The sequence below is a fragment of the Cervus elaphus genome, chromosome 20, assembly GCF_910594005.1.
Source record: "Cervus elaphus chromosome 20, mCerEla1.1, whole genome shotgun sequence".
In the NCBI taxonomy this organism is placed as follows: Eukaryota; Metazoa; Chordata; class Mammalia; order Artiodactyla; family Cervidae; genus Cervus; species Cervus elaphus.
In genome coordinates this window covers 77,240,202-77,257,056 of record NC_057834.1, presented here as the reverse complement: position 1 = coordinate 77,257,056, position 16,855 = coordinate 77,240,202, and the positions used below count along the sequence as shown (strand labels likewise).

At 38.0% G+C, this 16,855-nt stretch overlaps 1 protein-coding gene and 1 pseudogene across 1 annotated transcript in view; one reads left to right on the top strand and one right to left on the bottom strand.

The window, feature by feature from the left end:
- GTF2B (general transcription factor IIB) overlaps positions 1-16,480 on the bottom strand; it is a 31,390-nt gene extending 14,910 nt beyond the window's left edge. The window contains exons 1-2 of the mRNA XM_043877436.1: positions 16,350-16,480; positions 11,710-11,816 (exon numbers count right to left, since the gene is read on the bottom strand). Of these exons, the coding sequence (XP_043733371.1) occupies positions 11,710-11,816; positions 16,350-16,366 (124 nt within the window). The 5' untranslated portion in view covers positions 16,367-16,480. The remainder of the gene's footprint in view (positions 1-11,709; positions 11,817-16,349) is intronic.
- LOC122678412 lies at positions 70-229 on the top strand (annotated as a pseudogene).
- Positions 16,481-16,855: the final 375 nt, after the last annotated feature.

The window sequence follows — 16,855 nt, the reverse complement described above, 5'->3', positions numbered from 1 at the left end:
CTCAGAGGATATTTTTGTTTTGTTTTCTATTGTAAATTACCAAAATAATTTTTTAAAAAGGGATATTGAAGCTTTGCGCAGTGGCAGTATCATAGCCAATGAGGTTTATCCGAGGCGCGATTATTGCTAATTGAAAAAAAAAAAGGGATATTGAGAGGAACTGCCCAAAATTTCAGATCTTTCTGCCATCTTTCTAGAAAAGGATTTATTTTGGCGTACCACCTCTAGTAGAGAATTCAGAAGTAAGAGTCTTACAACAGTATTTCCCAAGCTACTTGTTTTCATAAGTTAGATTTATCTAAAACCATTTAATTTAAAACAACAAAAGTTTTAACAAGTGCTGGTAAGTCGAAAGCTTCAATAATCAAAATATATTATTATTCAGGACCTCCCAGGTGGAACAGTGGTAAAGAATCCACCTGCCAAGCAGGAGACATGGATTCAATCCCTGGGTTGGGAAGATCAAGAGGAAATGGCAACCCACTCCAGTATTCTTGCCTGGGAAATCTCATGGGCAGAAAGCCTGGTGGGCTACAGCCCACAGAGTCTGTAAAGAGTTGGACATGACTGAAGCAACTTAGCACACACTGGGCTTTTACTAAGTTTCAGGCACTAAATGCTTTACATACTGACATCCAGAACCTCCCCTAATATTTGAGAGACCTGAGGCAAAATTATAAGCGGAGATCAACAGGGGTGCAAAGAGTCAGATACAAAACTATTTAGGACTAAACAACAAACAACAATTATTATTATTTAAAATGGATAAATCCAAAGCATTGAATTTTTTAATTAGGTGCTCTGGAAAACTGTTTAAGCCATCACATTGTATTTTTTAAATCTAATGCTGAAAATGAAATGCATCACTAGCATCAGCTTCCACACCTTCCTCAGTCATCTAACCTTCCTCACATTTCAAAGTATCCAAATTTTTAGTCTAGGATTACTATATATTCTCATCAGAAATCCTGCATTGATGATAACTTTGAAGGGAACTTTGGTCAAGAGATACTTCATAAAAAATACTATTAATAATATAGTCAGTCTCTAAATCAATTTATGTTCCCACAATGTAAAACCAGGTACCAACTCATAATGAATTATCCTTTAGAAACAAACCAAATCACGGTTAACTTCCCAGACCAGCCCATAAAAGCCTGTTTTATCCATGTTCAGACCCTTGGAGGAGGGGAAAACATGTACAAGTCAACAGTGATAATTACCATTTGGAAAATAGTTCCATCCTTGAATATGTGAACAGACCCTGCTTTTTCCGGAAATACAGGCAGATTTGCAGCAGCAGCATCTAAGCTCAGGAGCTATGGCTCTGGTAGAAGATGCATCTTAGCTTAGCCACAACAACATTTACTCATTTACACACTAATCCTCTCAGGCCCCTATCCTATGGCGTATGTTTCTTTACCCCTCTACCTGGAATCATTTTCCCTCCTAACAATTCTTTTTTTTTTTTAAACCCTAACATTCTTAATCATGTTTTCCATGTAAATTCAACAGTAATTTCCTCAGGAAGTCACCACTTCCTTCCTAGTGCTCTCCTCAAACTCAGAAGATCTGTAATAGAACTTTTACCACTTTCTGTTGTTTTAATTCACCCCTTCCTTCCACACACTAGCCAAAGAGCTAGTCCAGAGCTTGCTTATTGCATCTCATCTTTCCCACACTCTCCTGACCAGCAGTGCTTAACAAAAACATGTAGCACAAGACCAGAGGCTTTTCAAGTCCCACAGATCTAGATTAAAGTGGCTGTGTCACTGACTAAACAGGGAATCTTGAGTTAATTACCCAAACACTCCAAGCCTGTTTCTGTTTCTGTGAAACAAAAAAACTACCTCAAAGAAGAGCTGTGTTACCCAAGCAAAATTAGCTGTTCTCTAATGCTTAAGAGAAAGTAGCATCTATATTAAAAATTCTGAATTAGATAAAAATGCTGTGTCTGAGGGCTTACAAGACATGACAAAGCAAGAATTTGAAAATGAATACAAATACTCCTTACTTTAAAAATACAACTTGGCCATCTTAAACTAAATGTTTTCCTTTAGGAAACATTGCTAATGCAAATTTAAAGATAATCTGATAATGTTTAAAATACTATAATTGCAGCATTAAATATGCTAGACCAATAACAATCTCTCAAACACATTTTGCAAATGACCTGCTAGGGAGAATGGCATCTCAGACTTAGAATCAACCTTTTTCCTACAAGGTTAAGAAAAAAGGAGTACTTATATTCCCAAAATATGTATCACTGAAATCTCATACTAAAATTCTACTGTATATTTTATACATTACCTCATTTGATTCTTAATTCCTAGTAAACATGAGATTTACGGTATATGCCCTTGCAAGGGGGCTGTACTTATGTTACATATAAAGAAAGCTAAGCTTGGAAAAATTATACAACTTGACCTAAGTCACATAACTCATCAAGTAGTAGAGCCAAATCTAGACTCGAGGGCCAAGGACTACTAGTTTTTCCAGGAGCTATGGACACACACAGATATCTGGTTTACAGGAATAATTTTGAAGTCTAGGTCTGGAGACACGGGAAATATGAGGGCAAAGATGAAAAGCCTAAAGAAGTACAGAGATTTCAAAGAATGTGGCAAATTATAAAGTTTACAGGATAGATCTGTGTTTCTTAACATGTTACCAACGTAAGACCTGAACTAGAGTTTCTGAAAGTGGGGCCAGGAATCCTTTTAAACATATTTCTCAGCTGACGCTTAATGCACACTCACATTCATGTCTCAGATTCACTGCTATTAACAATATCCAGAATAACTTAAGAGGGGAAGGTCAAAGTGATTCATTTTTCTCTTGCAAATTCATCTAAACTATTCTCCCAAGAAAAAGAAATGCAAAAAAGCAAAATGGCTGAGGAGGCCTTACAAATAGCTGTGAGAAGGGAAGCAAAAAGCAAAGGAAAAAAGGAAAGATATACCCACTTGAATGAAAAGTCCCAAAGAATAGCAAGGAGAGATAAGAAAGCCTTCCTCAGCGATCAATGCAAAGAAATAGAGGAAAACAATAGAATGGGAGACTAGAGATCTCTTCAAGAAAATCAGAGATACCAAGGCAACATTTCATGCAAAGATGGGTTCGATAAAGGACAGAAATGGTAGGGACCTAACAGAAGCAGAAGATATTAAGAAGAGGTGGCAAGAATACACAGAAGAAGAACTATACAAAAAAGATCTTCACGACCCAGACAATCAAGATGGTGTGATCACTCACCTAGAGCCAGACATCCTAGAGTGAAAAGTCAAGTGGGCCTTAGGAAGCATCACTATGAACAAAGCTAGTGGAGGTGATGAAATTCCAGTTGAGCTATTTCAAATCCTAACAGATGATGCTGTGAAAGTGCTGCATTCAAAATGCCAGCAAATCTGGACAACTCAGCAGTGGCCACAGGGCTGGAAAAGGTCAGTTTTCATTCCAATCCCAAAGAAAGGCAATGCCAAAGAATGCTCAAACTACCGCACAATTGCACTCATCTCACACGCTAGTAAAGTGATGTTTAAAATTCTCCAAGCCAGGCTTCAGCAATACGTGAACTTCCGTTCAAGCTGGTTTTAGAAAAGGCAGAGGAAACAGAGATCAAATTGCCAACATCTGCCGGATCATCGAAAAAGCAAGAGAGTTACAGAAGAACATCTATTTCTGCTTTATTGACTATGCCAAAGCCTTTGACTGTGTGGATCACAATAAACTGTGGAAAATTCTGAAAGAGATGGGAATACCAGACCACCTGACCTGCCTCTTGAGAAACCTGTATGCAGGTCAGGAAGCAACAGTTAGAACTGGACATGGAACAACAGACTGGTTCCAAATAGGAAAAGGAGTACATCAAGGCGATATATTGTCACCCTGCTTTATTTAACTTCTACGCAGAGTAAATCATGAGAAACGCTAGGATGGAAGAAGCACAAGCTGGAATCAAGATTGCTAGGAGAAATATCAATAACCTCAGATATGCAGATGACACCACCCTTATGGCAGAAAGTGAAGAAGAACTAAAGAGCCTGTTGATGAAAGTGAAAGAGGAGAGTGAAAAAGTTGGCTTAAAGTTCAACATTCAGAAAACTAAGATCATGGCATCTGGTCTCATCACTTCATGGCAAATAGATGGGGAAACAATAGAAACAGTGGCTGGCTGTTTTTCTGGGCTCCAAAATCTCTGCAGATGGTGATTGCAGCCATGAAATTAAGACACTTACTCCTTGGAAGGAAAGTTATGACCAACCTAGACAGCATATTAAAAAGCAGAGACATTACTCTGTCAACAAAGGTTCGTCTAGTCATGGCTATGGTTTTTCCAGTGGTCATGTATGGATGTGAGAGTTGGACTATAAAGAAAGCTGAAAAGAAAAAAAATGAAAAAAAAAAAAAGAAAGCTGAGTGCCACAGAATTGATGCTTTTGAACTGTGGTGTTGGAGAAGAATGTTGAGAGTCCCTTGGACTACAAGGAGGTCCCTCCAGTCCATCCTAAAGGAGATCAGTCCTGGGTGTTCATTGGAAGGACTGATGTTGAAGCTGAAAGTCCAATACTTTGGCCACCTAATGCAAAGAGCTGACTCATTTGAAAAGACCCTGATGCTGGGAAAGATTGAGGGCAGGAGGAGAAGGGAACGACAGAGGATGAGATGGCTAGATGGCATCACCAACTCAATGGACATGGTTTGGGTGGACTCCAGGAGTTGGTGATGGACAGGGAGGGTTAGTGTGCTGTGGTTCATGGGGTCACAAAGAGTCAGACACGACTGAGTGACTGAACTGAACTGAAACTATTCTCCAGTGTTTTCCTTACATTACTTTTAAGAAAAATGAAGGAATTCTCTTTTAAATGGTATTCAAAAAGTGGCTTTAAGTTGATAACACTATTTCTATATAAGACTTCATTGTGAAATCCTAATTTATAAAAGTCTTGATAATTTACTAATACTTTACAGCCTATAAGTCACATATAAACAATGTACAAGGTCAGATTTATGAACAAATTGATAATCTAAATATGATTATACTGCCACCTAGTGCTCAACTTTTAAAGTGACATAATCACACAGGGTTGGGGGGGAATCCACAGTGCTGTTGGAGCCAACAGTTTCATGGTAGAAATAACAAAGCTTTGCTTTAAAAATTGGCCCTATTTGAGTGATCACTAGCAATATATTAAGGGTCACTGACAAAACAGCCAATGACAATAATACTTCAAATGTCTAAAATAACAATCTTATAATTCAAATGTCAACTAAACTGTTACATGTTGTTAAACAGTTCTACAAACAGCTAAAAAGAAATTGGACACAATCTAAATTATAGGAGAGACTAAATACTACACAACCATTTAAATACTGGGGAAAAATTAAACAGGACATCAAATTGTATATTCCAAAGATAGCAGCAATATCATCTCCCATCCGTATATTCTTCTGAATATGACCTTGTTACCCTCCCACTGGGGCTTCCATGGTGGCTCAGCTGGTGAAGAATAAGCCTGCAATGCAGGAAACCTAGGTTCAATCCCTGGGTTGGGAAGAGACCACGGAAAAGGGAATGGCTACCCACTCCAGTATTCTGGCCTGGAGAATTCCATGGACTGTATAGTCCACAGGGTCACAGAGAGTCAGACATGACTGAGCGACTTTCACTCACTACCCTCACACTGAGGTGGGGCCATTTCTTCTCCCCTTCCAGTCTAGGCAGGTCCTAGGACTGCTGTGACTAACAGAATACAGAAGTGATCTTGTTTCAAGGCACAGCCCTTAACTACTTGAGTCCAGCTTCCATTCTCCCTCAGAACACTTGCTCTTGGGATATCTTTCTTAGAAACCAACCAACCACCATGTATGAGCTATTCTAATACAACTATGGAAAGGCTTTAGAGGATGACACTTCAACATAGGGAGGTCAAGAAGCAGAAAGGTACCAAAATGCAGGTGAGAAACCATTAGGGAAGTGGACCCTCCAGGTCCAGTTAGGGCTGAAACAGTGGCCTAAGTGAGCCTTCCCAAATTAATGACCTATAAAATTTTGAGCAAAATTAAATGGCTGTTACAAGCCACTAAATTTTAAAGTGGTCCATCATGTAACTGAAACCAGAAACTGGTTCCACAAAGTATGATGTTGCTTTAATAAAGTCCTAAAATATGTGGCACTGGTTTTAAGACTGAGTGATGGGGCTCACGTAGCCTATGAATGATGGCTTGAAGGACAGTGAGAAGTGTTATTAGAGACTTCAAAAGAGGTATTTTATGTCACACAAAACTTTTGTATTGTGAATTATTTCACTTAAGAAAAAAATAATAATAATGGGCGCTCTTACTTGATGGCTCAGTAGAGGGGTACAATACAGCTCCAAAAATGACAGTTAAGCATTATCCGGTCTTGAGTTTGAAATTAAAGGGAGTTAGTGACAATGGGATGGAGAAGGAAATGGCAACCCACTCCAGTATTCTTGCCTGGAGAATCCCAGGGACGGGGGAGCCTGGTGGGCTGCCGTCTGTGGGGTCGCACAGAGTCGGACACGACTGAAGCGACTTAGCAGCAGCAGCAGCGACAATGGGATGCCCTAAGTTTCAAGAACACATTAATATTAAATATTAAGTACAGAGTTGTCCAGAAACAATTGAGCTTGTTTCTAAAGTTGTCTGGGTGACTATTTAAACAAAAAGCTATTCAAAGTGCTTGTTCAATAAATGTTATAACCTCAAAACTAAAAACTTTCAGGCAATGTAAAATTTCACGGCAAGTATAATCAAACTGTGTACACCAAAATTATTTATTAGTAGACACATGATGATGCTATCTAAATATAAATCACTATGAACATCAATATCTCAAATGTTAAAAAAGTTACAAATTTTATGCCCTCAGTGGACTACAGAATATTTGCCCAGCTTAATTTCTTCCCTATCTCCAAAGTATTAGAGATAAAGGTTGAACTGAGCTGACAAGAGAAGAGCATATGCCTTTAAATCAAAATGATGATGGAAATCTAATTTATTATTAATATATGACAATGATATATGTTTCTGTATATGTGTACATATGTGTATTTTTAAAATTTAGACCCATGGAAAGTCATGATCAATTAAACTATTTTCAACATAATTTGACTGATGGTAACATCAGCAAAATGGAACTTTCTGTTTGCAGACTCCTTCTTGCTTGCCTCCCCTTGTCTGATTCTTCACTTGCAGGACATCATATTATACATTTAATCACCTTACTTGTGAATGGGGCTACTGTGTATGTTAAAACAAAAGTTTGTTATACTTTGTCAGGAAACCCAGCATCACAAACAGGTATTTCTATATACAGAAAAGTTTAATCAGATTATACTTCAAAATTTTCAGGCCTTAAAATCTAGCCTGGGGACTTCCCTGGTGGTCGAGTGGTTGGGAATCCAGCTTGCAGTGCAGGGGACATGGTTTTGATCCCTGGTCAGGAACAGAGATCCTACACATCACAGGGCAGCTAAGTCCACATGCCACAACTAGCGAAGTGAAGTGAAGGAGTGAAGTCACTCAGTCATGTCCGACTCTGCAACCCCATGGACTGTAGCCTGCCAGGCTCCTCCATCCATGGGATTTTCCAGGCAAGAATACTGGAGTGGGTTGCCATTTCCTTCTCCAGGAGATCTTCCCAACCCAGGGATCGAACCTGGGTCTCCTGCACTGCAGGCAGACTCTTTACCATCTGAGCCACCAGGAAAGCCACAATGAGAGAGTGCCACAACTAGAGAGTCTGTGCACCACAATGAAAGATCCTGTGTGATACAACTAAGACCTGATGCAGCCAAATAAACTGGAAAAATAAAAATTTAGCCTACATAGTTAGATTGAAAAATACCATTTTTGATGCTGTTCAATAATAATAATAAAGCAAAATTTGGTTTGAGATAAGAAAAAAAAAGTAAAATTTAGGATTCCAAGCACTACTTAAAAGAATGTAAGACTTGAGAATTATATCCTCCTTCTCCAATTACTTAATTTTATCCAACTATCTTGCTAGTTACAGCAGAAGTGAAGCTGATGGAAAGACTGGAAATATAATACAATATTTTAGAACCAAGAAACTGAAATTCTAATTCATCTTCTGTCTCTGTCTCACTCTTACATATTATCAATTCAATCTTAATACTTGGGAAGAATTAGAATGCTCTCATTTAACTTGGGGGGTCAGCAAACATCTTCTGTAAAGGGCCATAGAAAACATTTTATAAAGGCTTTGTGGGTCCAGAGGCCAAACTGAGGTTATTATTTTTTATATATATATATAATATATATGTATATTATATATATATAGGTAATTGAACAAAAAGAGAATAATCCACTAATTTTTAAGTAAGTTAAAAATATAATAATGACCAAATATAATTTGTTATAATACAATTTCTAATACTGGGAGTAAAAGAATTCTCTTTTGAAGGGATAACATTTCACTTAATCAGAGTTCAAAGTTAGTGTTCCCTACCGTTAAAAAAAAATTTTTTTATTCGATTACAAATGGTCATCTGTCAGTGTTATATTAAAAAAATTTTACGTATCTTACTTTTAAAAATGTCTTCCCTCATGCAGACAAGTACAATCAAATACTGATATTAATCCACAAGCATTTCTAATAGAGCATATTCACTGCTTGGAAGGCATTTACAGAATTTTATTACATTCTTCTGATATCTACCTTTTAACATGTCATTACACTGTAGATTAAAAAATCATTTCCAATTAAAGGTTAGGTAGACGCTCCTTAATTGCAGTTAAGCAGTTTTAAAATATGAAAATTTCCTTTGCACTTGTATCCTGGTCTGAAAAATACTGATTAAAGTTTGAGTTTGGAAAATATATCCACTGCATATTTGGGTGGGAATTAAAATTTTAGTTTTTGTTTTAACTTCTGACAACAATGAAACTATGTAAGATGTATTAAAGCAATTTGACATTACTTATGTTTTAAATAATGCTTGTTGTCAAACTGGCTTTACTACAGTGTAATCAATCACCGCTTTGCCTTTGCAGTTCTAGAATGAATTTATTAATAAACACTAGCAACTCTGCAGGAACACCTAATTTCTGAAGCCATTTGTGTTCAACAGTAGTGGCTGAAGGCAGTACTGGCTCAGAAAAACTTCAACCTTGCCCAAGAGCTTTAATAAAGTCACAGAAAAACTTTGCCATTATTAAGTTACCAAATGACTGTGTGGTTGGGCAAGTCAAGATACTCAGCTTCTATTTCTGACAAAAATTTATAGAATTGATGACAGTTAAGTCCATGAGGGTGAATAAAATTCACCACTGACATTATATATGGATCAATAACACATGATGAATTCAAACCTTTTCTACAACATAGCAGATGAGTAATACAATGGATTACTATACACTTGAAAAATCTTCCATTTTCACAATCTTTTTAAGTTTGTCCAACTAAGTCTTCTGCACTACACATCCTAGCAGATTCCACTTCAGGTTGTACTGAATCAGTATTTTAGCAACTTAATTTACAAGTAGTTTCTCCTGTAGCTGTTCCATGCAGCTGATTCACAGTCTATGAAACCCTGCACTGACTCTGTGAGTAAACAAATCAGCAGTATCAGTAACACCTGTCTAGTCATCAAGCGTCTAGGAAAAGTACTTAAATAAATTATCTTGTTTTTAATTTACTACTGATGTCACTCCCAACATCCTCAACTCTTCAAGCAACTGTTTCTGCTGAGAGGCTAGCAGTCTTAACTAAGTTTATATTCTCTGGACACATTTCTTCAGCTACTACAAACACACAAATAACTCATCATTGATAAATGATCTTCCCTGTTTGGCCCACAAATGAGCCACTCAGAAACTTAACTGCAGCCTTATTTTTATTCTTTTACTTTTGTGAAGAAATTCGGCTGTGATGAGATATTCTACTTGGTATTTTCTAAATTTTATGACCACTGTTTTCCTGAGTTAGCAGTACTGTGATGAGTGCTTAGCCTGATAATGTCAACATCAGTTGTCTTCTTCTGGCGTATCTACAGTATGGACCACATGATAAGGACAATGCTTTGCTATTTCATCCAGTAACAAACAACATATGCTCCACTAAGCCTTAAAAGCATGACCTTCAGAGTTCATCTTTTTTTTTTCTCATTTTGACTTGATGGGTATGCAATGGTAACAAAATAAATAAATATAAATTTGCAGTATGGAGGTATGCTTGGCACTCAAAATGCTGCAGATTTATAACTGGGATTTGTAGTGCACTGAGCGGCAGTATGATGTGATGAGAAGACCACATAAGGTTTCTTTTTGTTTTTTAATTAATTTTAATTGGAGGCTAATTACTTTACATTATTGTACTGGTTTTTGCCATACATTGACATGTTTCTTTTACAACCACTAAATTCTGCTGTTGCAACATGAAAACAGCCACAGACAATATATACACAAATGAGTGTGACTATATTCCAATAAAATTTTATTTATAAGTTTGACTTTGATAATATTTTCATGTCCCCAAATATTATTTTGATTTTTTAACCATTAAAAAAATATAAAAGCCATTCTCAGCACACAGGCCATATAAAAATAGGTGACAGGTCATACTGGAACTATGGCAGTGGAACTAGACTGCTGGACTACTTAATCCTCAGTTTCTGCCATTTCTAAAATGAAGATATACCTCAGAGATGTCACTAAGGAAAAACTGAGTGAATATGTAAGTCATTTAGAACAGTGCCTAGCATATAAGCTTATTAACTGTTAATACTGCTTACTGAGTAGAATATAATTGCAAATGGATTTCAATTCCTACTAACAACTCTGTATGATTAAAAACCCCCACTGGAGGTCTGAGGCAGCCTCACCCTATTTGGATGAATATTACACATCCTCCAAGCAAGACACTTCCACAGTATAACACTATCCATGTTTCTGTTATACTGTCCACAATCCTATTAGCAGTTTCATTCTTCGAGTATTTCAAACCTTAAAGTATACCTCCTCTCAGGTGCTGGAGACAACCTCACCATAAGAAAAATTTCTGAACAGACTATCTCTATCCTAAAGTTATACTACAGATCTAGATTAGTGAGCAAGTAGGAATAAAGTGGTATTTTAAGAAGCAGTATTTTTGGCAATAACAATTTCACACTAGAAATTCATAAATAAATCAGTCTGTATGAGCAAATGAAATTTAAACAAATCTTTTTTTGATGACTAAAAGGCCTTGCATGAGACTCAATACCTCTATATAGACATACCTTTATTATCCCAAAATAATTCATGCTTATCTAATTTCATTGCTCTGAAACAAATCATGTTTAAATATAAGAAAATCACAAAAGGTAGATTACATTTATTTATTATTTCCATATGCATAAGTGTGCATCAAATATTTAAGCCAAAAAACTCAGAAAACAAAGGACTAAGGGCCTTTCCTTCTGGATTCATTACTTCGATTTTAGATGTTCCATCCTACCCCACATTATGAAATATATGTGTTTCTACAGACAGCAAAATATGGTGTCTCTGACTTTACTCTCACTCATTTCCTTTCTTCTAAATCTATTTGCTTTACAAAAAAATATGTATTACCTGTAAGTGGAAAAAGTAAAATGTATTCATTAAAAGAGAGTTTGGAAAATATACAAAAGCAAAATACCCAAAATAGTGTTTTCAGTTAAAATCATAGCAACTGCTTACCTACAACCAGGCCACATTCAGGACAGATCATATCACCAGCTCTGTAGTCTTCCACTAGGATGGCATCTGGATGGTTTGGACATGTGACTCTTGGAAGAGCATCCAAACTACATGAAAAAAAATTTTTCTTAAAATATCCTTCTAAGCAACATGCAACAAAGTACTAATCTTTCAGAGGGGGAAAGAGGTGGATTCTGAACATTTTCCCAAAAAATTTACAGTACATCTACACTTATAATACATTTAAGCTCAAATTTCAAAGTAAACATCCTAGTTATGTTACTTTAAATCCTACTCAGTAATTAACAGATACTACTGGAACTGCCTTTTGTAAGAATAGTTCCTGGTTTGCAAAATAGAAGGCTTTAAAAATATAAACAGAAAACAAGTTTACACTCAACATGTACATATAACCATCTGGTCTTCGACCCTTGACACTTATTTCTCTGGTGAGAGAATAAATTTCAAGTCTGTGTTTTTCTACTTGCTGGATACTTTAATAATAAACTTGAATGTACATTGAACCTAAAAAGGATACAAACCAAGGTGGTAGATGTGGCTCTGCTGAACTTAGGATGATTTCATTTAGTCCAGAACTGAGTTTGTAAGCACTCAAAAAATGACTTCGAAGGCTACTTTTAAATCTATTTGTGCTATTAATAATTTGCTCTATTACTTTATTTTGAAAATAAAGCAGTATGGGGAAGACACATCACCCTTAAGTGACCTGAAAAAATCAGTTCTAAAAACCATGAAAGGTATTTAACATAGATTTAATAATTATTTCTATGGCTGTGGTGTCTTAACAATCATAAATGTCTGGTATCATTGAAAATAAGCCCTTTTTAAAAAGTTCACTTGAAGTAATACAGAACAAGCTTCACAAATAAATATATAAAAGACAACATCAACTATTCTTGAAGTATGTAAACAGGTATTTGTGGTTTTGGGTAAAGTTTCTCAAACTAGCAAACACAGTTCAGAATGGTAAGTTTCAACAGAGGTGATATACACCGAAGAACTGATAAAATAATCCATATTCCCAAATGTACATATTCAGGTTAACCAGAACACATCTTGAATATTCTCACTGGGAAAACAGGGAATGGCGGTTTAATTTATATTCACGCTTATTAGACTCTTGAGTCCCCTGAGCTGCAAGATCAAACCAGTCAATCTTAAAGGAAATCAATCCTGAATGATGCTGCAGCTAAAGCTCAAATACTTTGGCCACCTGATGTAAAGACCCAACTCACTGGAAAAGACCCTGATGCTGGGAAAGACTGAAGGCAGGAGGAAGAGGGGGCGACAGAGTGCGAGATGCTTGGATGGCATCACTGACTCAACAGACATGAGTCTAAGCAAAGTCTGGGATATAGTGAAGCACAGGGAGGCCTGGTGTGCTGCAGTCCATGGGGTTCCGAAGAGTTACTGAACAACAACAGGCTTATTCCATAAACTTCTACTAGGAAAATATTTTAATAAATTATAACAAATAAAACATTAAAAAATTAGTATAAATTATTTTTAAAAACCTGTGTCAAAATAAAGGACAGTGTTAGAAAAGTAACTGTAATTACAAATGTGTAAAATGGGCAGCCATGTGACACACAGCATTCAAAGGACTGATATATTTTGTACTATTAAAAAGTAGACTATTGTGTGCATGTATATGTATATAAAAATGATATGGGAACAACTCAAAGATATGCTGAGTGAAAGAACAAAATAGGGATTTCAGAGAAAAGTGAAAAAAGAACTACAGTCATATGCAATAACATGAATAAATCTCTGGTGTCCAAAGAGATCAGACAACAGAGAAATACATATGCATTTATATATAAAGTTTAAGTCAGGCAAAACAAATCTATAGTGTTAATAAGAAGGATGTGGTTTTCTTTGAGAAAGGGTAATGACTGAGGGCATAAAGGAGGTTTCCAGAGTGCTTCTGCTGCTGCTAGTGGTATCTGATTGGGTGACAGCTACGTGCATGGGATCCCTTTTTAATTGAACTGCACACTTAAAATCTATGTGCTAAATAACTTCACAAAAAAAGGTAAAAAGCAAGATAGCATTCAGTTTTTATATCAGACTACTTTTTGGAAGGAAGAGAAGTTAGGATTATATGCATATGTTTGTTAAACCACAAAGTCACTAGGAAAACACCCAGAAACTGGTTACAATGACTGCACTGGAGAAGAATTAGATGGCTAGGAGTGAGGGAATAAAAGAAACTGCTTTTCACTTTTCTTCTTGGTTTTTATGATTTGCACGTGTTACCTATCCAAAATAAAACTGTGCTCAAGCAGTTAACTTTTAATGAAATAACCCACAAGGGTAATACAAAAGAGAAACCACAAGAGTAGGGTGGTGGGGCAAGTAAGGGATAGAAACGAAACTGAAGGAATGGAGCAAACCACCACCACTGACATTAAAACAACTCAGGCTGCCTAAGAAGCCACGTAATTCCAAACTTCATTTTATAGCTATCCTTTACTGGGTGCCTACTATGTGTCTAGTATTGTACATATATTATTAATCTTCATTAGCAGTACCCTTCAAATTAAGCATTACCTCTATTTTAAAGATTATGCTCAGAGAATGATTTCCCTGAAGTCACAGAACTAATGAGTGGTAGAGTCTAGGTCTGAATTCACAACATTTGTGTTCTTCTCAGTGAGAACACCAAGCAGTTTCACAGCCCAGTAACTGTCCCTTTTCCTCGGAGGGCGGGGGGGCTATCACAGAAATACTAACATTCACCTTTGTTCTCACTGGCAGAAAAAACTCGAGATGGACAACTGCAATAATCCTAGGAAAAATTTCAAAGAAATATCTCAAAGATTTTTTTCTTTTAATGAAGAGAATAAAGCACACAAAGGAAATGTATTTTTTTTTTTTTTTGGTAAAGAATCTATCAAGTGAATTTACTACATTTAACTACTACAACATGTTATAATAAAGCCCAAATATAACCATATTCATAGTAGATCTGCCCTAGGAGAATGTCATATAGAGGCGTCCTTGGGAAGCTAGTTCTCCATTTACCTACAAGGAAGTCTAACCTGACAGAGCCACACCCAAATAGAATGATTGAGCATTTAATCACAGAATTACAATCAGTAAACAAGTGTCACTGGCCTTAAGAGTTGTTTCCAAGTAGTTTAGCTAAGGCTGCCTCCTGCCCCATCTTTTAAAAATACAGTAACATAAAGTAGTAAGCCTTGGTACTCACCAGAAAGGGCCTGGACTACTCAAAGTTTATTATTTTGTGATGATGGCTTTCATCAGGAACTCAATTCCAAAGATGAGAACAAGTTCAGAAAAATTATGCCAGAGTTACCTTGCCTTCCAGAAGCTACAGAACTTAATCTGATACATTTAATACATTATGAGTTACCAAGTGTGATAACAGGAAACAGATACATGAGATTCTACACCCTAACAACCTTGGAAAAGTCAACATGCGCATGACTCAGTTTACACTTAGGCAAAGATCTTAATATCTACCTCATACTGATCATGAGAGACATAATTAGGGTCTGCAAGCATTTTTCATGTCACAGGATTAAAGGTTGTCTCTAATGGCTGCTGCTGCTGCGTCGCTTCAGTCCTGTCCGACTCTGTGCGACCCCTTAGACGGCAGCCCACCAGGCTCCTCTGCCCCTGGGATTCTCCAAGCAAGAATACTGGAGTGGACTGCCATTTCCTTCTCCAATGCATTAAAGTGAAAACTAAAAGTGAAGTCTTTCAGTCGTGACTCTTCCCGACCCCATGGACTGTAGCCTACCAGGCTCCTCCGTCCATGGGATTTTCCAGGCAAGAGTACTAATGACACTGTATGCATTTGCGGTAAGTATCAATCAGTACATCACATTTTAAAAATATATTAGTGACTTCCCGGCTGCTGCCAAGTCGCTTCAGTCGTGTCCGACTCTGTGCGACCCCATAGACGGCAGCAGACCAGGCTCCCCCGTCCCTGGCAAGAACACTGGAGTGGGTTAACATTGCCTTCTCCGAGTAACTTCCCAGTATACGTTAATTTTCTGCAGGCAAAATTTTCTTCAGGAGTATGCAGATGACATCTCTAAAGAAATCTCTTTAGGAGACTTATCAACTGTTCAGAAATGCCTTAGCTTCCACTTCAAAAGGCCTCGGGGATGGCTATCAGTTTCCATCAGGCTTACCAACGCTGACGTCCCTAACTTTTTGTCAGATGGATAAAGGCCTAGAACTAACCCTTTCCCGCTCTCTAGAAGAGGATTCACGGACCCTCGGCTGGCAGACCAACAGATAAAAAAACAACCGTAGAATATTTAAGAAAAAAGGACAGTTGGATCATACGCAAAAGACCCGAGACCAGGGGCTGAGGACACCGGAGCCCCCCATTCGATAGTGCCTGGGTAAGAAAACGACCAAGGACGCTGGAGGAGAAACGCCGGCGGCTCGTTACCCTCTGCGACAGCCCTGACAGCCCTGCGTCTGGAAGTGCCTTTGTCCCGGGCGGCCAGCCTGTCCGGCTGCCTCTCCCCGCACCTCCGAGACGTTCTGCTCGACGAAGCAGCGGGAGAGGCCACCCTGCAAGCCCCGGCAATCGCCGCCCGCCCTTCAGCTGGCTGGGCTCTACATGACGTACTAACCGGCTGGTAGACGCCATCTTCACGGCCACTGCAGCTCCAGCTACAAACAACGACAGACGCAACCGCAAACAGGAAGAGACAGTGGCGACGAAACGCAGCGAGACGGGCTTTATATAGGCGAGCCGCCCACGCAGTCGTAATAGGGCGTGGCTACGGGTCCGGAGAAGGGCCAAGAATGGTGAGCTCGGATACGCCACGTGCTTTGCGTTTCCTTATTTCCCTATTCACTTTCGGTCACTTTCTGTGTGGCTGGGCAAATATAGGAAATCACCCGGGAAAATTCTCAAGGGCACCCTGCAAACGTGTTGCACCAGAGATACCCTCAACTTGACTGAATTACAACACAAAATGACTGGGCGTCGTGGAGGGGGCAAAGCCCACATGCCCGAAGGCTAAACACCCCTCCCCCAGCCTGGAGTCAGCTACTCCAGTTTGACCGCAGTTCTTAACTTGCCAAAGGGATGATTCCACCAAGGTATTTAGAAAAAAGAGAAATTCACTTAGGT